The 24,275-nt window shown below is 37.9% G+C and overlaps 1 protein-coding gene across 16 annotated transcripts in view; it reads left to right on the top strand.

The window, feature by feature from the left end:
* The window catches only part of CCSER2 (coiled-coil serine rich protein 2), a 141,010-nt gene that overhangs the window by 105,065 nt on the left and 11,670 nt on the right, over positions 1 to 24,275 (top strand). For 4 of the 16 annotated variants that reach the window (XM_005307456.5, XM_042854726.2, XM_005307455.5 and 1 more), the window contains one exon: positions 1,730 to 1,828. The exons of 4 other annotated variants lie outside the window; for them this stretch is intronic. In XM_005307456.5, coding sequence (XP_005307513.2) covers positions 1,730 to 1,828 — 99 coding nt within the window. Of the gene's footprint in view, positions 1 to 1,729; positions 1,829 to 16,630; positions 16,716 to 21,475; positions 21,573 to 21,661; positions 21,702 to 24,275 lie in introns of all 16 variants that reach the window. 8 more of the 16 variants (XM_005307459.4, XM_005307458.4, XM_065551852.1 and 5 more) reach the window with 5 other exon arrangements.

The raw sequence follows: 24,275 nt of genomic DNA, 5'->3' as shown, positions 1-24,275 counted from the left end.
TTATAGAACCCTATAGAATTTGATGGAGAATAACATCCTTTATATTTTTAACTATCATATAAATGCAATTCCCCGTTGAGAGAAACTTAAAGTAAGGAGTGTGTGTGTGTTTACCACAGCATCATGTATTTCATATGTGTAAAGTATGAGTTTTTCCAAGCAAGTACTGATAAAATTTATACTACACTGTCACATATGCTGTACGTTCCTTATATTTCAGAGGAACTTTTTTAGGTATGTTGGAGGCTTTTAAAATTGTATCAGACTATTTGTCTTATTCCTTCACCTGCAAAGTCAGGCCCCTTAGTTACAATAAGAACAAAACTTCAGGCCACTAAGGGAGAAAAATGACTAATATTACAGAAACCTAACAAATACTGTAGCGTTTCTGAATATATAAATATTACAACTTTGAGGTTTGATATCATGAAACTTCACAGCACTACATAGAAATACTTTACTTTCAGATGGTATAAAGCTCCCATTTCCAGCCACTAAGGATTTCAAGCCACTATTTGATCTTAAACTTGTCACCAGCCTTGTCCTCGAAGATGAGATATTAAGAACATGTCATTTTGGAGAAGGATTCTCCTTTTGAAGAGAAGGAAGAAATAATTCTATAGCAGGTTAATTGGAGGGAGGCAAGAAATTATGGCTGTTTAAAGATTTTCACAGGTTTATAATGTTCGACTAAGTCCCAAGGGGGGAGATTGGTGGGCTGAGGGAAAAGGAAGTGGTCAAAGGTGCATGATGTATTGATTTATCATATGGCTCTGCAATTTTTCACAGGGATACTATCTCCATCTCTGTTTGCAAATATGTGTGTGTACCTATACACATTGAAACTGGCCTGGCCTGTATACGTGGAATGTATTCACTTTCTTTCTCTGAAAGGGAAATGAAAAGTTAATTTATTATTATTATTTTTTCACTTTAAATCATAGAATTCCAGGTAATACTATAAGAAACAAATGAATAAAATTTAAAAAAATCAGTCTTACCTACAGTTGGTAGACCTTCAAATTGTATCTATCTTCTTGCTGAGTTGTATACCTAGTTGTTACAGCAACTGACAAACTTTAGAATGTAGAAGGGAACTGTATTCTAAAGAAGAACAGAACTTGTGATCATAATTATTTGAATATGCACTGAATATAGTAATGTAGGGCTTATCTTCATGGAGAAGTTAGTACCGAGTAAGCTAGGGTGTGAATTTTAAAGTGCACTAATTATTCCACACTAACACTCCATGTAGACTATAAAAGTACCTTTGTGCAGTTTTGCTTAGTACAATAGCAACTGAGCTAGTAGAAGTTTATACTAAGCTGTACCACACCCAAGCACTTTCAGTGCTCTGTAAGACTGTCTACACAACGTGTTAATGCGGAATAGTTAGTGTACTTTAAATTCACAGCCTACCTTACTCTGTATTAAGTCCCCTGTGTAGACAGGCCTTTAGAAATTTAAGTGAACATAACCCACTCCCCCACCTAAAATCTGAGCATAAATTCTAAATTATTTAAAAGCATTCTTTGGGAAAAGATTCAGTCGTGTAGGACTTTAAATACAAGTTCCCCAGCTAAAATCATTACATCACTTGGCAATATACCACATAATGGTTGAACATTAAACTTGCATCTTATTACCAAAATACCATTCACATTTTGTGTTTCATTGTAAAAAATGTGTAATACATTCATTGTTTTCTTTTCTTTGATGGGGGGCTAAGGCCACTAGGTGTAACTGTCACAAAGATGGCCAAAAACCTAAAGGGATGATGTGCACATATGCTGACAAATTCACACAAACCTCCTGCAGGAGAAGTTCTGTGAGTAACACTTACCATTCTCCCTCTAAAGTAAGATTTTGTGTGTTTCATTCTGATTCATTCTTATTTTATACCGCTCCATCATGTGACTCTGGTCTGCTCTAAAGATTTCTCATGCTGTGTAAGACTGATTATTGCATTTTTATATCCTTGTAATTCTGCAGCAGGTATTTGACATTCTTTTCAGAGTTCAGTCTCCAATCATGTTTTTTCTTTTTCTCCTTATTTAGGCCTTATTTTAGAGCATGTGTTTACTAATGAATAAATAAAATGAGGCAATAATAGAAAATACGTCTTTTTAATTTTAATCACAATTTAATTCTGTTGGGCCAAGGCTGTATCTCTGATCACTCATTAAAACACTTTTAAAAACGGAATGTTTATAGGACAAGACTCTCATTTGATCGAGTTTCTTTGTGGTAAATTTCAGTGTCTCTGTGCTCACTTGTCCTGACAAAAAGTAGCAATGTATTGACCTGAATTTAATTAATAAATGTAACAGAAGTTGTCCTCTTTCTCATTTATTCCACCAGAGCAGTGGTTCCCAAACTTTAACAACCTGTGAACCCCTTTCACTAAAATATCAGGTCTCATGAACCCTCTCCTAAAAATGAATATTTCCAGGAATTTTCTCCTTTATCTGAGTATAAATTATAAAAGCAGTGATCTTGGAAATATAAAATTTGTTTTTATTATGCTTATTACACATTATTTATCATTATGAAAATGGCAACACTCTTCCAAGATCTCACTTTCGTATCTTGTATCACTTTGAATAAGCCTGTTATAAGACAAGGCTCCTATGTTTCATCAAGGAGTATCAGATGTGAAACAGCATGAAGGTATTTAAGAAGCCAACTCAGAGATCCTCCTACACAAGCATTCAGGTCTTGAGCAGTCCAGGCAAAGAACGCATGCTAAAACAAAGCTTAAACTTGTTCTTAATAATTTTAAAACAATACTAGCCGCCTATTTAATTTTAAAAACGGCAAAAAAATATCCACCTTCCTTTCCATTGCTTATAAGGAGACTTGAAGTTTTAATCTCCTCAGTGTGATAGATGTGCTTGCTTTGATCTGCTTAGCTCTTGGAAGTTCAGGGGCCCCATGCTGCTGGCCCCGTGCTGCCCGCCCCGTGCTGCCCAGGGTCCCCCTGTAACATTTTGTGAAATCCAAGGGGTTCACGAACCCAGTTTGGGAACCACTGCACTAGAGAGTTTAGCAGCATGGGTTTTCAAATATTTAAAGGGTGGAGGTTATGGTAACAGAGAGACAATCTTCCCTCCCATGTGCAATTGCATGGATGAACCTTCTCTCACATTTCCAACTGCATTATATTTTTGAGGCAGCTATACCAATAATTTTAGGAGTGTACTTAATGTTGTATTCTGCCATCTTAACACCCAGAAATGAGGAGCTAGCAGCACTATGTGACCAGCTAGCGCTGTGAGCTACCAGCAAATGACCCAAGGACAGGTTTGTCAATCACTGCTCTAGATAGTTCTAGTAATTTTCTTAAATGGCTCAATAACCATTACTCCACTTTCATTCTGACACCAGTGTATACAGTTTAGACACGAATCACTTTTACATTTGTAAAAGTTGTTGAGAGAATTTGATGCAAGATTACAAAATAAAAAAAGTTTCTAGTTTTGAGAATTGCCAATTTAGATTCTCACTACTGGGACAGAAACAACACCAATGTGCAAGCTGAGAAGCCTCTAGCAAGCAGTGTCTGGGGCTACGTTCACCATCCCTCTTCTTCCTTGCTTTAAGTACTGAGGATAGAAAAGAGAGTGTAACCTTTAACCACCCTTCACTTCCTTCTGACTTTTTCACTACTTGAAGCATCAATAACCTTGATGTTCCACTTATTGGGTGTGTCATATTTCTGTCCCTTTGGGAATTTGTTTTTTGGAAATGTCTAGTTTGTATTTAGGTTGGAGTACAGCCCTCTTGTATGGCTTCATTTTTCCATGTTTCAATTTTGTTAGGTTGATTACTTTTATCTTATGTGTTTTCGTTCTCTGTGGCCATTGGCATGGATAAAGTAGCTAAGAGAGGCTGGCTTCAAGCCTTGCACTTCTTGCAGTGACACAATTTCCATTACAAATGTCCATGTTTGAGGCATTTATTTGACACATTAGGAAAAATCAAAAATTCTCAGGCCACCTATGAATCTCCTGACCTCTTCACTCCTTTGGTCAGGATGAAATCCACTCCTTTACAGTGCCAGAGCACAGCTGCCATAGCAGCCAGGGGACAACATACTCTTGTATCGCAGACTTGAGTATGTGGGATTTTTCCTACTGTCATAATGCCTTGTGGCTTCGTGCACCTTTGTGACACCATTTTTCGGAGTATGTCTGAGTCCTATGCATTGTTGACTAAAGAAGGTGTACTGTGCCATCGTGATAGTATGGATACCTTAGCATGTCCTCACAGAGACAATCAAAGTTAGTGATTTATATTCCTGATGGTTGTTCCTTTCTATAACTGTGCTTTCTCAGGTCACTTTGAGATTTTCAGCTGTGGCAGATGAAGGATGACCATCCCTTAGAAGTAGTTCCATTATCACTTATTTTCCTATCTGAAGTAATGTTCAGTGAGGCCTCAGGACTGGTCTGAGGTCTTCACAAAGACAATCCAATTATTCAGGATTGTGGATTCTACAGGATTAGTTTCTGTCTTGCAGGGCTATTTTCCCTCTGATATGATCCAATCACCTTGATGATAGTTACCCGAGCCATTATGATGGTGCCCAAACTTGCTAGCTCACTCTGGTAGTAATCTAGTGTGGGTTCAACCCAGTGTCAATGACATGATTATCTCTTGGACTGGGATCAAAAGTTCACCTACATGTTCTTTCCAATTCTGGTGCTCCCAAAAGATATTGGTAATTCAGGCAGATTGAAAGCAAGATTCTGTTGCTGGCTGTGGCCTGAGTTCAGCACTTGTGGTTCCAGCATTACTTCCTGAGAGTTAGAGAACCAAATGTCCCAATTCCTAGTATACTGGATCTCTTGATCCCATTGTGGTCATTTTGAGCGGCTACTACACTTGGAATAGTCAAAGCTGTCTGAGTTTTGTCAGGCTCTACTTGGGTGCCATGTCTGCCCATCTTTGCATCAGACAGTGGAAAGCAATCTTCATTCTCCCTATGATAACTAAGTTTTCTGAAAGGGTAGCTCCGTGATATTTCCTCTGATGCATACAGTACTTCTCATATGGGATCTGAATCTGAACTTTGTCAGACTGTTTTCTTGAAGACAGTATTCCTCATGCTCCTATCACAACCACAAGTTAGTGATTTATAGTCCTCATGGTTGTTCCTTTCTATACTCATGTCCATAAAAATTTTAGTCCCGTGTGCTCACTCCTAATTCCTTTCTAAAGTAGTCTGATTGCACTCCCATAATTAGCCTGCTTGTAAATTGTGCCAAGTCTAGCTCACTTGAAGGGAGATCAAGCTCTAGTACTGAATCTATGCATAAGTTCTCTAGACATTTTTATGACCTCTCTGCTCAAGGGTGTCCAAATGTATTGGTTTGTATTTATATGGTTGTTGGTACCTGGCAGGCATTCTGCCACGTGGGAGGTATCTGAGCACACTCGGCTAAGTCTGAGGCAGCTTCTACAATATGCATGTGCACTGTGTCCATCACTGAAATATGCAATGGGCTATGTACACACTTTTGCAACACTATACTCTTTCTTTGGGCTGTACATTAAATGCCCAATTCAGAGGAGCAATCTTGCAGTAACTTTTAATTAATACTTTTCAGATCTTCCTCTTGGCAGTTCATAACTTCTTGTTAATCTCCAAAAAAGGAGAAACTGTATGGGTAATTCACAAAAAAAGAAAGTTACTTGCTATGTGGCTGTTTGAGTTGATCATCTATAAGATCAACAATTCCATGCTATGTCAGGGTCTCTCCTATGAAAATTTCTGAATCAGTGGAAGAAACTGCAGGAGGACCATGCTCCTTAAAAATTTGGACCCAGGGGAGAGGGTGGAGGGTGAGTGGTCCCATGGACACTGTTATCTAGAATGATCCAAGCCCTTGTACCAGAAGCTCATTTATTCCAAGAGTGGGGATCCATATTGACAATCATTTCAAAGAGCCCCACTCCTATAGGAAATAACCATTTTCAATAGTCCTACAAATCAAATGTCTTAATATAATCTTGCAGGTAAAGAATCTATAATCTAATGATTTTGAAAAACAAATAAAAATGAGTTATGTATACTTTTTGTTTGATTTGATGCATGTTTAGTAGGAACATTGAGATTTTAATAGCACAGACAAATCAGTGAAATAGTATCAGAGTTGGCTCAGACACTGTGTGTGTGTGTGTGTGTGTGTGTGTGTATGTGTATATATATATGTATATGTATATATATATAGTGGAAGATATATCTATATAGATATATCCTTAATCAATATGAATGAGTGCATATTAGGGTGAAATGCAATGGTTTCTCCTTTATAACAACGTCTCCACAATTAACTGCTGGGCCTAGAACTGCATTTATAGTCTAATTTTCACCTATTGCCTAAATTAAACTCTAGAGGTAATAGTGTTCAGGATCTGAGGAGTGAGCCCAGAAGCCAAGGGAAATGTTGTGTAATACTCTGTGTTTTAAAGACAGGCTGTCAGCTTAAACTTCTTGGAAGTTTTTTTAAAATCCCAGTTTTAATCAAATATGAATTAAATAGGATGTCCTATTTTTTTAAAGAATATTTCTCTCTAGACATAAAATAATAAAAAATAGTATAAGTTTGAGCTCCCCTCTTGATATTTATAAGGATCTTAACAGGAAGAGGAAAAACTGACCAAGGGAAAAAATGAAAATGACTATTCACAAAGTGTTGTCAAATATTCAAAGTAAAGCCGAAAAAGTTTTCTTGCTAACTTTCAGTGTTTGTAATCTTGCTGTTACTTGTAACTATTGGGTAGAAAACTTTTAGACAGAAATGTGTTTTGTTCCCCCCCCCCCCAACATAGTATCCCTAGATACTATAGATGTGACTAGATCTTGGCAATAATGGGCTGATGTGGCTGCCCCTGGGGCCAGCTGCTCAGGTGCCTTGCAGCCAGCTGCACAGGCTGCTGCAGCTGCAGAGGTCACGGAAAGTCACAGAATCCGTGTCTTCCGCGACTTCTGTGACAGAATCGCAGCCTTAATTACAGCAATTGGAAGTGAAGAGAGCAAGTACCTTGTGGTCCTTGGTGAGATGGATGGTCTCCAGCAAAAGTTTCACAGATGATTCATGATTCTTGGGCCACATTATGGGTGCCACTGTTAAAATATTAACTAGCAATAACACAGCACCCTGTGGCTTTTGGTTTGTAATTGGAAAACACTGAACAAATTTTGCCTTTTAGTTTAATTTTCTGATGTATATAATGAATGAAAAGGCGAAGCAGGAAAAAAAAAACCTGATTTAACTAATACTAAATACTTTTTGTACTAAAATAGTCTACATATATTGATGGCCTGGTTATCAGTCCAAAACTAAGTAATTGGTATCCTCTGATTGATGAATACCTTGTTACGGTTATCCTGTATAGCTTTGATTTTCAAGGGAGCCTAGGGGAGTTAAGTACCATTTGGTTATTGTGAAAATCAGCCTATGGTCCTTATGCACCATTCACATGTATTTTCCACTTTACCTGTAATTTTCTTGTTTTTGTGACTCAAATTCTAATTCCTAACAAAGTTGGTTTTTAAATTTAGGTTTTTGGGAATCTATGTAGGCCTATCTTAGCTTAGCAATAAAATGTTCTTTACCTTCTATGTTTGTCCTTGGAACCAAGTAGGAGACAGATAAGCTGTACAAATAGACATGGTCACAGTAAGCACTAGGGCACTATTTCATTGAAATTTAATTTGTTTTTTTGACCCCTCATTTTAGATAAGTCAGTTCAAAATAAATGTTCTCAATCCATTTCCTCCTCCTCCCCTCATATTGTAACCCAAGTACAAAACCCATATTTTTAAAGCTTGTGTTTTATTGCATTGGAATGATTTGCTAAACAGTGACTGTATCGAGCTACAATGCAAAACTTTTTTAGCTTGATTTCACAGTGACCGCAATTTTATAATCCCTCTATTAATATGAATAGGTTTGTGTACTCTCTTGCATGGCTTAGTAGAATTATAAATAAAGAAGTATTGGTATGAAATCACAATTGAGCTGGAACCAAATTATATAAAATATCACTTGCAAAAGAAAGACAATAAGCTGTATTTTCATGATGGACACAATAAAAGGAAATGGCATTAGAGACCATAATAAAATATCTTTTCTCACCACAAAACAGTGTAGTTTTTTAATAACTTACTTTCATATTCAGCCTTAAATAATAGCCTTAAATACCTGATTCTTGCTTCCTGGAATTCAAATTCAGTACTGCTAAACCTGGTATTAATTGTGAAATGTTGTGAATATTTACGAAATCCCGTTTTTTCAAATGGACTCTATTTTGCAGAGCAGAGTGAAATTTGAATATCCTGTAGCAAAAGCATAATTCCACCTGATACTTTAATTCTCAGATCCTTAATGTTGTCAAATACGAAGGTCGGAGAGCTCCTTCTGTCAGTGTACGTTGATTTTTAGAATTGTAATACTGATTTATAAATCCTGGCAACTCTGGTAGTCGTGTATTACAACAGCTCCTATAGAGTAAGTATTAATGTGAAATCATAACCACAGTCCCTAGCAATATTTTAGGAAATAGAACTTAAATATCAAACACTTAATTAATGTAGAGGATCTCAAAGTGTAGGTGTAAGAATGAAATAATAAAAGGGATAAATAAAAGAATAAACTATACTAGCAGTGGTGGTGATGCTGCAGTTCCCTGTTTTAAAGTATAACAGAATTCTGATTTAGCAGTTCCTTGTTAAATAACTTTGTTTTACATTGTCTTCGGTAACTACATTAAGATGCTTTATACTTCAGTGCACTCCATCCTTCTGCTTTTTTGTTGTTGTTTTGTTTTGTTTTTTGTAAGTGGATGTGTGCTCTGATTAAACAAACTCCTTTTAAAAAAGTGGTGACCATTACCATGGCCATTTCACAATAGCATATCTGTTTCCATTAGCATGTTAGGGATCATCACTGTTTGTGCCAGGCTTATTCACTCAAGATCTCTACTAAAAGACACTTTCCGAAAGCAAATTTAGTTCTTCTGTTTTCTAAGCCAAGTGCACAAACAATTTCAAGCTTTGTAGTTTTAGATTTATTCTTTTCACCTCTAACTCATTCATAAGGCATAGAGACTTAGAATATTTTTTTCTTTAAAGTAGTTAAGGTAGTTTAAAAAGCAGTTGGTGTGCCTGCCTAGTCACTTTCATGATTTTTATTACACATACTTTCCATTCATGGTATATAGGGTACTGATTATATAGCATATTATATTATGAATGTAGGCCCCCATTGGTGCAGTAGACCATAATTGCTTAGAGAGAACCATTACTATCTGTATTATATCGATAATCCATAGAATAAAGCCTTCCACATCTTCACTGATGCAGTAGATCATGATAGCTCCATAAGGAGTCATTATGATCTACTGTATCTTATCCACTTGTTCCATTAATCTTTATCTTTTAAAGCTATCATTTAAGTAGTAAAACAAAACCCCTAGATAAACTACTACCGTATATACTCGACCATAAGCTGGTTCATTTATAAGCTGACCCCTCCAAGATGGATAAGTAAAAATGGAAATTTTTTATGACCTGATCATAAACCAACCCTATAATTCAGGGGTCAGCAAACTTTGGCTCCCGGGCCATGAGGATAAGCTGCTGGCGGGCCGAGATGGTTTGTTTACCTCAAGCGTCCACAGGCATGGAGGTAAACCTAAGTAAACAAAGTGTCCTGGCGTGCCAGCTGCTTACCCTGGTGGGCCGGGACAGTAACTGGGGAGGGGAGAAGCTGGGGGCCAGGGGAGTAACCACTGTGACCACCCCACCTCATGACCACACCCCTAGCCCAGACCCCCACACTCTCACCATCCCATCCCTTCCCACCTTATTTGGGGAGGATGTCTCCAGCGTGGCTGGAGCTGCTCTGGCAGGCTGGGCAGCACGGCCGCACCCTGCTCCGGTGGACCAGACTGGACGGCGTGGCTGGAGCTTGTTCCAGCAGGTTGGGCCGCAGCATGCTCCGGCGCCCGGGCGGCGCGGACACAGCCTGCTCTGTGGGGGCGGGGCAAAGTGGCACGGCTGCAGCCTGCTAGCCCCAGAGCTGCTTCGGAGGCGGTGGGGGTGGGAGAGCAGCGTGGCCAGAAGCGGGGAGACTCTGGCCTCACCTCTTCCCTTCTGTCTCTGCTGGCTGTGCTGCCTCTCCTTGCTCCCTCTGTTGGGGGGAGGGGCTGTGTCCCACCTCTCCTTCTCTATACCTGTTCATAAACCGAGCCCTTTCTCTGGTGCTTCCCTTTTTTTACTAAAAAAAAATTTGGCTTATGAATGAGTATATACGGTAATTCATAGGAAGTTGTTTAATATTAAGGGCTTGATGTTAATGCACAAGATAGCAGAAGCCTAGCTTCCAATATATTTCTGTCTTCAAATTGCTGTAACATGCCTAGATCTTGCAGCAGATATGATATATAATGTAAGATCACTGGCTGTTATGAATCTCGGCGCATCTAGGCACAGCAAAGGAAAGTTATATTTTTAGTCTTGTGTATGTTTGAAGACTTTTATTTTTGATGTTAGCTACCACAATTAAAAACTGTGATTGGGGTAATGGCCAATAACTTCAATGTAGTTTGATCTCTGGTTATTGAAGATACATGGGCTGCTCCCTGCCCTGGCATAATTTCAGGATAGTTCATAACAAATTATCAGGGGAGGTTACTACTGAAATCTCCTTACCTACCATTTATTTTACAACAATAATGAAAAAAATATATATTTTACATGCCTTAGGGAATTGGGCAAGTAGAATTTTGCAAGGCTGGTTTATAATGAACTTTGTGCTTGGGAGTCAGGGCAAGGTAACTTTCTGTTGAAAGTAGCAATAGGTATTCAGTCCCTGAGAACAAATATAAAATTTAAATTTACAGTCTGTTTACCTTTTTTAAAAAGTGTTCAACACTTGACTTATGAAAGTTCAAACTTGCTAGAAATACTTTGATTAAATATATTGGTCTTTAACCATTGCATGCATTGATTCAAGACACTGTGGGCTTACTGTCTTTAATATTAAACAGATACCGAATTTGTAAAGCCTATTCTTTATGGTTTTTAAAATCTGTTGATGACAAAATTTTTGACTTGTATTTATGAGGACAGTTGTAAGTACTTCCTAAGAAACAGAAAAATTAAATTTGCTAATCATACAATCTGTGCACAATTATCACTCCTGGGTCTCAGCTCCTTGGCATAAGACTGATGGAAGGAACTCTTCTAGCTCGCAAGTATTTTTTTTTTATCCTGAAGCAGTAAATGGGGAAGAATAGAAGCTACTTCCCCAACTTGCAGCCATGTGCCTCCCTCTGCCAAGAATAAATTCACCCTTCTAAACTTTTCCATCAGTTCCTTGTTGATTCTTGCTGGCAAATAGTCTTGATAGGAACAAGCACAACATTGGCTATTGCTCCAATTCTCCTCTAGATCCTAGCTGAGGTATCCTATCCTTTATCTGTTCCAACTTTGCCTTCTAGTCAGGTCTGGTTCAGATTTCTACATCCCCTGAAGTCTTTGAATTAGTTGTCTCAGCATATCTCTGCAATATCTTGGTGCCTGCTGTTTGGGTTGGTATCTGGATCTTTTCAGGGGGGACACTTTGGTATAATTTAAGGTAGCCTTAAAGCTGAGTGTATTGGTTCTTGCTCTGCTCCTTTGGCACTGAACTTCTGTTTTGTAGCTCAGCATATGTCTTAATTCAGTGCTTATCTTTATGCTCAACATTGGTTTCTCTGGTTGTCTGGTATTTCCCTTGTTCATCACTTCCTTATACTTTTATTAGTTATGCTGTCCAAAGAAGATTGATGACTACTCAGCAGTTTCAAATCTTGTTCGTGAATCAGAACAATGTTTATAACAGAATCATGTATGTTGTGTGTCTGCCTCTGATTCAGTTGCAATGTGCAGGAGTGCCCAGTGCATGTGCAGCTGTCATCCCCAGCACTTCAAAAATGTGGAGAGCCCTTCAAGCCCTCCTTAGGCAATTCATGGAGCCCACTGTAACTGTAGTCCAAGGCCATCCTGGAGTGCTTTGAAGGATAAACTCTTAAAGCTAAAGGCCACCCAGCACCATGATGTAATGCCAATGCTACTTGTATCAGTGCAGGCTCTGCCTCCTTGCTAAGCTAAGAAGGGAGGCTGCTCCCTGAAGCATCCTGCATCTCCACCAAGCAGGTGCTCCTGGATGTTTGACACTGGTTATTATATGAGGTGGGGACTCATGCATCTCACTGGATTAGGAGATACATAGGGTCAGTTGCTCCCTGATATTCTTGAAGGCCCTGATTCCAGGCAGCCCCATGTTGGTACATCTGTATTTCCCCTCCTGTATTCATGTGCTTGAAACAGAGATGGGGATATGGATATTGCTATATCCTTGGAAGTTAGAGTCAATAACTCTTGGTCCTTTGTGAGATTACCACACAATAAAAGTTCTTAATTCTTATTCTTCTTGCCCTGTATTAGCAGGCGTATGTTCTCTTGGAGCACTCAAGTACTTTTTTTGCTCTGAGGCTCATTACTGAGACTTGGCACTCCTGTGCAGGAAGTTCTGCCCTTGACATCTTTACACCGACACCTCTTGCTCAAGAGGCTCTGACACAGCCAGTATCCATGCTGCATAAAGCTTCCTTAAGAAGCTCTGGTCCTCATCCCTACCCCATCAGCTATTCCGGCCCCTTGAGTGAGGAAAGGCTAAGCATCAGGGTGGTGACTATAATTTGAGTGAGCATGAGCTTCAGGACTCTGCAGATGCCAAGTGAATGTTCACGTGGAAGAGTCACAGTAGTGACTCTGCAAGAGAGGATCCTAACTTTCCCTAGCTCTTTGCCAAAAACAGCTAACTTTCAGTTAATATTGGTCCAGAATTGGACAAAGGGGCATGATTGGGAATTACGTGGCCCAAGAATTGCCATTCAAGAGTGTTGCGTTGCCCTTGCGCCCTGTTTTTGACTTGTGAGGATGTGGCAAATCCCTTACAGCTTACCCGATCTCGTAAGTGGTCAAGACCAAGCTTTTATGTGAAAAGTAGGGGATGAAGCTAGCAGCATCTTTGGGGAGGACTTCCACTGGCCCACTCCTTTCAATTTAGAATATGTAGGTTACTTTGTTTCATACCTTTTGCTTTTTTCTGAGGCTTATCTTTTATTTTACGATGAGTATGCTGAATTGCCTTTTCTTTCTGGATGTTTCTGCTCCCATGCAATCAATGAACATATCTGGGGCGTTTGGAGAACAGCATTTTACTCAGCAGGGAGAGGCACATGACAGCCCGTAGGGCACTTGGTTTATACTCTATCTGCTATGACTGCCCTGAAACCTTGAGCTACAGTAGCTTAAGTTTCACCAGTCTCTCGCACAAAGGCTCTGTGATCCAGGAAAATCCATAAAACACGTTTAGAGAAGCTAAGGTAAGTGATGTTTCCATTTTTCTTTTTCAGGGTGGCCTACTTGTTTTAAGAAGTTTATAATGAGATAATCCTGCTTGGGCTAAACCCTAGGACATGGATTGTCAGCCTGTATGTGACTTTTTTCCATATTTAATGAGGCACTGCCAGGCTGTCTACGTTGTTATTTTGCAAAATCTGCTGTAATCCAAATAGAAATGTTTATCAGCAGCTTTTTTTGATCTTTTCTGCTCCCTGTTTTATGCTGCCTGGGGCATTGTCTTCTCAGCAGATGTTCTTTGTTTCTGTTGTTGTTTTTCCCACCCTCCAGTGAATCATTATGTAGATAGTATGGCTAAGTAGTTGTCTGCTGAAACATCTTAGTTGTAAATGCTATTGTTAAAAAGCAAAATTCCTCTCCCATTAGCTATTGAAATACTCACTTCACAACTTCTGTCTTGACAATGTCCCCTTAAAATATCTTCTTTGCTATTTTCCATCTTTATTTAAAATTGGACGATTGGTGTATACAATATAATGTATAAACCCATTAAAACTGCATTAGAAAACAGCAAGACATATTTACTTACACTAAAATAAATGTTGTGACATTTGGAGTTAGTAGACTGTCCTGTCTCATGAGATTAAGCACATTTTACCCAAAAATAAACCTTTAGCATAACCACACCCAGCGGGCTCTTTCCCAGAGCAAGATTAATATCCTGTTTGGCACACTAAGAAGATGCTTTAAATAACCACTTCCAGCAGTTGACCAAAAATGTGTAGGTAAATAACTCAAAACAGGAAATCTTTATAGTAGAGGTCCAGATCTAAAATAGACTAGCTGTAACTCCGACTGTTATACCTTAGTCAAATCATTTAATCTTTCTTCTTTAGTTTTTCCATTTGTAAAATAGGGATTAATAATAATAACCTGCCCTACAAAATTGAGCAATTCATTTTTATAAAGTATTACGTAAGTGCTAAAAATCACCCTACTGTAGAAAAATTCCTACAGAGGCTCAGTTCACGTTTAAATCTGTTAACCGCACACGAACCAAATACAAACAGCTGAGCTTAATTTCTCCTGAAGAAATTGGGGGTCCAAAATCTTCCCAACTCTATATTAAATGAGTTACATCCAAATTTAACTAACTTGAAAGAAACATCTCACCTTCCTTCACCAAAATCAAAGATCCTCATAAGGCCAGCCCTGTCAACAGTGTTAAGATTATAGTCACCGTGGACAGGAGTCAGTGAAAATTTGTTTCATGGGCCTACCTGTGTGAAGCGGCTAGAGTGAGCTCTGAACTGTGTATTTAGATGGCCTTTTTCCTACTGATTGTAGAAAATGTTTCATTCTTTTGTATGCAGCTGTTGGACATCATGTGTCTTAACATTTTAATAATTTTTATCACTGATTGTACCTTGTTTATGGGAATATTTTTCTCATTCCGACATCAGTGGATACGGTCCATATTGTGCTGATAACATTGCTGAACCTCCAGCAAGCAGAATTTGCCATCATATAACAGTCTACTCCTTGGCCAAAGCCTGTGTGGGCCTTAACGACCACTGATGGAAGACTCCATAAGTGTTTACATACTCAGTGTGTCTAGCTATGGCCTTGTAAGTTAAAAAGTGTTTGATATGATCAGCTCTTAGATACTTTTATCTCATCAGTTTCTGAATACTCAGGCAGCACCTCTTGAAAAATAATCTTTTACAGTCTGATGTCAGACCCCAAAGGTGCGGTTGTTGGCAAATTCTAAATATTGATCAAACACACGTGGTGATATCAGAATACTTTTCAACCTGCAGCTTTTTGACATTCTTATAATGAAATTTGAATAGCAATAAGTGAAATTAATGAGATTGTCAAAATGTTTCTTGACCTTTTGATCATCATCTTCATAATTAGACTATCACTGGACTAAATAAAGAAGAGTATTTTTGTAGAAATATCTTGAAAGGGAAGCCTGGTACTGCAACAGTTCAAAAATTGGAGAGATTTTCAGGGGAAAAATCATCTGTGTCTTGAGAAATTCTGGAAATCTCTTTTCTTTCTGGTATACAAATTTTATTTCCAGTTTCTTAATCTTGTATCCATTGTCTGTTAGTAAAAGCTGCCAGTTCATAGTGGTGAGTCTTCTCGAAGTCTTAACACTAATGTCTCCATACTACACAATCTGTGAAAACAAAAGTTTTGAGTTTTAATTTTAGACATAGTTGATGGAAAATTACCTTGGATTGTGGGTTGTGGTAGGAAGCCTGGATTATTTCATGACTTGAGAGAGAGAAATTCCAGTTTGGATGGATTTCTTTTAAAGGTAAGGTTATGGAGAAAATGCTGGGCTTCATTAAAAAACAAAAAAGTTTGTTGTCATAGGAGACTGTCACCAGCATATCATCTAGGTCCACAAAGAACTTGTATTGAAATGCAGCTGTAAGTGTTGTTGATGTATGCCAAATAACCAACCATCTAGGGATATGGCAGGACAAATCTTGCATTTTCAGAGAGCATTTAAGATAGCTTTATATATTATTTTGTGACATTACGATCCAGTAATGAAGGGTTCAGGCTACCTACAGCAAGGCATAAAGACCCTGGCAAACTTCACTCATGCCCTTACGCATTCATACCAAGATCTGAAGGATGCGGACTAAAGCCCACAGTTAAGTGTGTCAGAAAACCTTCTCTCCATTAGTACATTTCTTGCAAGCTAAAGCTCATATGCCTTTACAATAAAATAAAATGGTTGAACAGGCTTATTCTGACTTACATCGAGGTGCTTTGAAATAGAACTTTTTGTCTATAAATGTTATATGAAAAAATTATTCTGTCCTTGTCTTGTCTGAGTTGGGGCTATTTTCATCATAAAAAATTAACTATTAAAACCACATTATGCAAAAGGTATGCCAATATATATATATTTTAAATAGAGATATTTCTAAACCACGGGATCACTGATACTTTCCCCCTGTATGGCAACGTAAGGGATCCTAGTCTAATGAGGGAATCAGAACTTGTCTAAGTTTGCTAATGGTTTTAGTAATTTGTGGTGTTAAGATTAGCAAAAGAGAAGAATTGTAAATGGCAATAATATTGTATTTATTAGAAAAAGGACCAGTGTGGCTTTTTGGTGTCTTATTTTCCCCTGTTCTCTTTTTTTTTTATTATACCTTTTCCCCCTCTCTTTCTGCACAGGGTGGGTATTCTGCTCCCTCCTTCTCTCCCTGGCAGGGCTCATTCCAGGGCATCCCTCGGACTGTTCCACCGCACCGCAGACAGAGTGAGTCTGTACCTCTCACTCATTTCCCTCACTGTGTTCCAGTAGAAACTTTCCCTTTGCACGCACTGTTGATCATGTAGTGTCCTCCTTTCCCAGCAGAAATTTACAGGCATATATGACAGTCTGTGGCCTAACCTAAGTGCTTCCTGCAGTCACTAGCAGCTACAAGTTAAATCTTTATAGAAGTTACTCAAAGCTGATTTAATATATTTGTTCTTAAGACCAACCTGAATAAGCCCTTCTTTCAAATCTAGTCTAACATATATCTTGCTTCCTGTATTTCCCTTCCTTTCTATGGTTGTATCACACTGTCCTGTTTGTGTGTGGTCTTTCACTCAAACTCTGCATGTGTCCATACTCAGATGTATACATATATGCAATGTGTACCTTAGTAAAATCTTGGTGAGAAAAATAGGGTCATTCTCACCGCAACCCAAGAAAGAGGGCTTTTTTAAAACTAATATTTCTTTTTCTAAAATATTTGTTGTGTAAAGACATCTGACGGGCTGTGAATGGCTGTTTCAAAGCATGCATGATTTACTAATGTTGCTTTTGTGCTAGCTACTGCTTGAACTAAAGTAGGAGCTAAAATTGCTCTATTGCCTTGAATCTGGAATACAAAAAAGAAAACTGATGATTTTCAACTGTGTGCTTACATAGATAATAGAAAAATGGTAAGTCTTTTTTTTTTTTTTGAGCTTCAGTATTTTGAATGATCTTCTGGATATGGCAAAAGAAATATAACCAGTTACTAAAGATTACACTTTATTCATACAAATTTACTATAATTTGCAAATTACAGTGAGTTTGCTGATGCTCAGCTATACCCAAGAGTGTGTTTGGATCCAAACTACAGGAAACAAATATGTATAGTTATTAATGCAAACTAATATTTAAATTTCTGTGAAACTTAAAAGTAAATTACATCCTGGAAAACTATTAAATCTAAATTAAACATCTACTGAAATAATTGTAAAAAAAATTCACAAGGAAAATCTTATGACACTTAATATATTTTAAAGAAATGTAAAATGCTATTTTGACATTTTTGTGAAAAATACTCATTTAAACAATTCAGCATGAATAAAGGTTAAGTTCTTCATAACAGATCTTCTCCAGCTGCTGGTCAGACCCGTTTTCTCATATTTTTCTTGTGTAATTTGGTGTTCACAAAAGGTGTCAAGTTTGCTAATGGTAGTAGATTGTTCTATTCACAGGTATAGCACAAGCAGTAGCAGTGCACAATTCTTGTACTGCCCCATCAATGTGTCAGCCAGAGTCTGCAAGGATCACTTTTAGAAGTGAGGTGATTGATCAGACTCCATGTATTCAGTTTACAGTGCTTCTGAGCATACCAACAAGGAAGTCAAGTTCTGTGAATGGTGACTTCTGACGTGCCAGGCATTCATGCATTAGGAACTGGACTAAGACTATCAGCTACTCACACTGATCATTTAACTAGTGATGAAAAGCTCTGTATTCCATTACCTGCTCTCTGTGCAATTCAGCCCCATAACTTTTCTCCTTTAACATTAGCACAGGTTTTTTTTTTTTTTTAAATCAGTAATTCTGTATAAAGCTGGCCTAAAAGAATCAATTTTGTATGTGCTTTGATCTTAGGCTACATGCTCTGTCATTACATGTGAATACATTGCTGCTTGCTTTCCGCAAAGACAACAGATGAAAGTCAGTAATAGACTAATTAGAATGAAGTGTAATAGGCATATTATTCAGAAGGATAAATCTGTTTTCTAGAATTGTCAGGGTGCTCCTGGCTTGTTGCTGCTAGTCTCACTGTTAGGCTTGATCAGGAAGGTATATACCGGAACTAGAAGTGTGGAGATAATAAATAATCATGTTTCTGTGTCTATCTTAAAGCATACAATTTTTACCAGCACACTTGCCAAACCAGTGCTCTCTGGCATAATTTTTGAAAGCATTCCCTCCAGAAGACATTACCAGGAATAACATTTGTAGCCCTATCTAATCACTATTTGTAGCACAGTAATGTTATTTCCAGAAAATAGCATCTGCCAGGGTGTAATTCCAAAAGTAGTAGTATAAGGCTGGGTATGGGACTTGGTGTCACCAGTAGATAGAGCCTAGATTGCAGTTAATGTCACTGTTTTATTGCATAAATTGTGGGGAGAAATGATGTACGCTTCGTTTAACTCAGCTATATTTCTGTTGGGAGATATTTGATTCCCATAGTTCTCTTCAAACAATTTTTTAGTAATTATTTATTCTGGAGGCTAACTTAGAAGTATCATCTGCAATCTACTGCCAGTGGTGGATGTTGCAAAATTTTACCAACCTTCAGAACTTCACAATATACCCTCTGATAACGACAGCAGTCTGTTTGCAGATGCATACAATTTAGACTATCAAATATATAAAGCTATGAACTAGTCTGTTATTTACACAGTTCCACTGTATTGCTACTTTATAGAACAAATAAGATTCTGCTACAAAAATCTTAGAATCCAATTATGTTTAGAGTCCAACCAGATGGTTAGCGCTAACAATCAAGCTAACAGACTTTAGTGCTTAACTTGCCAAATGTACCGTCCTTAATATTGCACAATGTTAGTGAACATATTGTTGGGTGTATGTTTTGAGTTTTACTGAAAGTTAACATTAAAGTGAAAGTAAATATTTCAGAATCATTAACTCTGAATACCATTTCCACATCCTGTGATAGAATTTAGCATTTTAGACTGTGTAATCATTTGTCCGATAAAAGATTTGTTTATATGCCATTTCCAGGAACAAAATTGGATATCTTATTATATTCCTATAGTTCCCAATACTGTGTGTCATGAGTGCTCAAATCTTACATGTTCCCTACAGTGTTTTTCTCTTGGAAATGATATAGAATCAGTTGCTACTACTGTGGGGTGGTTTTTGTGAACTCTCCCCAATCCAGTTTAAAAATGTTGTATCAAAATTTGGGGATTCCAGAGAAGCATACCATTAATGGCAGAAACACTGGAGATTTAGTTTTTAGGATTAAAACAGAGTAATAATTAACAGAGCATTTTGAAACCCAAGCATATTGTTGTAATTTCTCTAGGCAACTGGTTTAAGTACTCATTGCAACAGGAGCACACTTAACTGAAAAGCCAGAGGTTTTTTGGGGGGAAGGGGTTGGTTACACAGATAACATTGTACTGATGCAGGGCACAAGTTCTCAGGACATCTTTAGTTACTAGACACTTCTCAGAGTTTTTTCTAGCCTCTATATGAATTTTAGGTGAAAGAAAGCAAAGCAATGCTGGCTTTATTCTATCAACAAGAATAAGCTGTCGTGTGCATTTTGATTATAAATTATTTCAGTAGTGTTTTGCCATGATAAGGTTTGATTTTTCCCCCCCATACTTTTAAAAAAACAAATGCACACCTAACCTCATGAGATGTTCCACAAGAAACAGTAAATTTCTTTGTGAGGTTAAAAGTAGTATTAATCTGCACTGGCCATTTAGGATGCTTTGCAGTTCTGAAAGCTACACAAGCTGACACTCTTAGCAAAATGAGACTGCTTCAGAAAACTACTGAACCCTGGATGCTATCTGCTTGGTGTGGTGAGGGAATGATTTAAATATTGTAAATATTCTGTGACACAGTTATACTACAGTGCATTTGGGTGTGTGCTGTTTATACCTTGATTTCAGTATTGTGAAGTTAACTTTTTAAAACATGAATTTAAAGGGAAGATGTGGTGGTGTAGGTATTTTTTTAAAGAAAAGTGTCAAACTTGAAGAGCAAGAGACCTGGAAGCATTTAAAATGTGATTATACTTGTTCGTAACATATTTACAAACAAAGATTTAATCAAACCTTTTATATGTGTACACACACATCTGCCCAAATACACAAAATACATGCTGTGACGTGGTAAAGTTTTATTGCTATGCATTGGGGTGGTAGTATTGCTCACAGGTGAAGAAACTATGGAATTTACAGAAATCATCCCAAACGAGTTCCAAGCAACCTTTGTTACAATTAAGTATTCTGCATATGCTACACATCTGACAGATTTCTAATATAATTTTTCTGGTAAGGTTTAAATTAATTGGGAGTGTTTTATATATGTCTGTAAAGTGAGTCTCCCTTATAGCCTTGAGTACTATGGTACACAATATAGCTAATTAAAAAAAAAAAAAAACTCTAAAAATTTTCCAGGCATAAAAATGTCCTGATTTTAAGATCTGATATTGTGGTTCTTTCCATGGGTAGAAGCAGGTGTTGTCACACGGGGGGAGCTGTAAATGACCACTTTCTGATGGTGTAAAATTATTTCTTCACATGAAACGCTGCAAAATATTGGATATTTATCCTCCCAAGAGAATATATTTCAAATCTGGCCCAGGATAACAGGAAGGAAGGAAATTCCACATTTGGGCAGAAACATTTTTGTGGCAGTTTGATTTTAGATAACCAAAATAAAATAGGGGTTAAATCTGCTCAAAGGAGTTGAATGTTACAAGGGAGGCCCTGGGAAGATAAATTAATAGGCAGTGAAAGTAACAGTCAAAATTACATGATAAATAGTTTATTGTATGGGTCTGCAATTTATCACATGATGTACTTGATCACTTTGTGTGTGATGTACATGTGTATGTATAAATTTATAAGCATGCACATTCACTATAACAAATTACATTAAATACTGTCAGTAATGTATCACCATAAGAGGTTAAATGTATGAAAGCCCTAAAGTTCAAGGAGTAAGGACTTTTTTTGGTAAATGTCTTACTATAGGTATTACATGTAGAGCAGTCTCTTAAACCACACTACTATCTTTGTTGGAAGCTGGGGACATGCAAATGAAGGGGAAAGAAGTTACAATTCAGTCATGGCAAGTGCTCATTGTTGCGTCTTGGTCCTCTGACATCATTGTCCTTGTCTTTTTTCTTGTCTCTGCTTTCCCATTTTGCCATTGGCAAGGAGTTGAGAAGTTAGTCCATTACTTCTGTGATAAAGCGTGGTACAGTACAACTTCAGATTTCTTCCCATCTCCTCCTCGCACATCTCTACTGTTTTCGCTCCCAGCATGATGCATGCCTATCAAAGCCATGCATGCAGTCAAGTTCTTTATTGCACCATTTTCCCCACTTCAAAATATTAATGAGAAAAACGCTGCTTTATTTGTTCCATAAAAACATTCTATCTAGAATTGAGATCAGAGATACAGCTATGTCTTTTAAATATAATAAGATTATTAGCACAAAGAACCTTAAAGTAATGGTGCTTTATTTGTGTCTTTTTCTTGCCCACGTTGTCTTAAATATTTTGTATTCATAAATGACACTAAGATTATTTGCAAATTGTCTCAGTGCTGGAATATCGTTGTGACTCAGTTAATACAAATGTTTTAGTGGAGATCCTTTTCATTGAATAAATTAAATATTTCTTTCTGGCTGTGACACCATCCCGATTTCTTCTGCAAGAGTTAAGAGTAATTGTGCTTTATATGTTTCTGCTATTGTGGCAGGGATTGCATTTAATCATTTGTAATTGGTGAACCTAACAACGCACTGATGAGTGCAAAATTCTAGACACTCTTGCCATTACAGAAATAAGTCTTTCGCTTGCATTGTTGTAAGTGGAATGTGTGCACAAATCTTATTACATACTGTACTTGAAGTTTTGAGGACTGACTTTCTTCAGTTACATAGTAAGTTTACTACATTCATAGGAGCCTAAAATAATGTAATAATTAAATATCTATGCGCTTGGCCACTCTACATCAAACAAATATAAAGCCTATTAGTATAATCCTCTATACTTGGTCATGATAAATTACTACCTGAAATAGACTCCAGTATTTGCGATCATATAGAGCAATGAAAAGCTTCTGAATGTGTTCCATGCAGTAAAACACTATTATTGCTAATGGACAGGACATTGGATTTTTTTTCTTGTTCATATTTCATTGGGAAACTGGTACTAGACTTCTCGTTGTTAATCACTTAATCGCAGTCTATTACTAATTTCATATAAACAGAGGGGAAATATGCGTATACTACAAAGGAACAAAATGCAAATATAAAAAAAAGAAGTTTGCACTGACAAACATGTTGTGAACGTTACTTAACTCTTTTCAAAAGTAGTCCCCCCCCATTTATATATAAATAGTATGTAAGAAAACAATCTTGAATGTTAACACACTTTGATCTGAGTGACATCCAGTTATAATTCCGTCAGGTACCAGTAAAATAAATGCATAAATAGAACCCATCATCTGTTGTTTACAATGCTTGCTGAATTTTAGATGAAGTCTAAGATATACTCTTTTTAATTTGGCACAAAAGAAGCAATTCTGGACTGGAAAAGTGTAGTTGCTGTTGGAATCAGATTACAAAGTGATGTGTAAATATTTTGGCTGCCCCATAGCCTTGCTTTCAGTTACCCTAACGTTAATTCAAACTGGTATCTCTTTCCTTTCCTCTGGCCTAACTGGTCATTGCACTACAAGTACCTGTATTAGATGATTAAATATGATGCTCATTTTTTAACTAGATAAGTCAATCTGCTGCGTAAAGTTTTAAAGTTAATATATATCCAGTACCACAAATAGTAATGCTTAACTTTACGCAGCAGATTGACTTATCTAGTTAAAAAATGAGCATCATATTTAATCATCTAATACAGGTACTTAAAGTTAATATATATCCAGTACCACAAATAGTAATGCTTAAGTACACACACACTTGCATTCATATGTTTGAATTTTCCCTGACTGAAAATTCTCAGTTAAGTCGTCATTCTTCTTTGAATGATAATCCCTATTGTATTCCACTGAGGATTATTTGCATGAACCTGGAGTAATAGAGTCCATTGGTCCATGCATGTGTCCCTGCATTGCCTTGTGGTTTCGCCCGAAGCACTAAAGGGTGTGGCGGACTGACTGCATCTTCATTTTCTTCTCACCACCACGAGGTCCGAGTCTGCGCTTCCTGCCCTCGCTTGTTTTCGCTCAGCAACGAGCACCAATACTGTCTGTACTGCTTGCGGGGAAGCTCACATCGTGTCCAGGTGCAGTATCTGCCTCTCCTTCCCTGCCCATACCCAGGAGGGCAGGGTCCTACACACCTAATGGAGGTCGCCATGGGATGGCAGTTTGATCCTGGCCGGTGAACTCCCCTCCCCCGTAAGTTGGCCTAAGGCAATCCAGGAGTGCACCTCCTACCACTGAGTTCCAATCCAGATCCGACGGGACCAGCGTTATGGACCCCATGCTGGGGCCTAGCCATGAAACACGGAAGCATGCACATAAGCATGGCAATAAGTCTTCCTCCAGATCCAAGAAAAAGACTGCACTGTCCACCAGTTCTGGCCATGAAGGAGTGGCATGTTCCAAGGCTCACAAGAGCGAGAAGTAAATAGGCACATTGTTCGCTAGATTGAACAGTTCTGGTTTCCGAATTCTGCATCTCTCCTGCATCAGCTCCATTGGCGCAGCATGAATCGTAGATAGCGAGGCAGGCCTCTTTCCCTGCCCCAGTTCCCTCTGTGGAGAATCTGATGTGCTCCTGGTCCTCATGAACTGTTTGCCCTA

This window comes from Chrysemys picta, chromosome 7, assembly GCF_011386835.1.
Source record: "Chrysemys picta bellii isolate R12L10 chromosome 7, ASM1138683v2, whole genome shotgun sequence".
NCBI lineage: Eukaryota > Metazoa > Chordata > Testudines > Emydidae > Chrysemys > Chrysemys picta.
The sequence above is the reverse complement of the archived record's forward strand: the minus strand, read 5'-3'. Positions and strand labels throughout refer to the sequence as shown.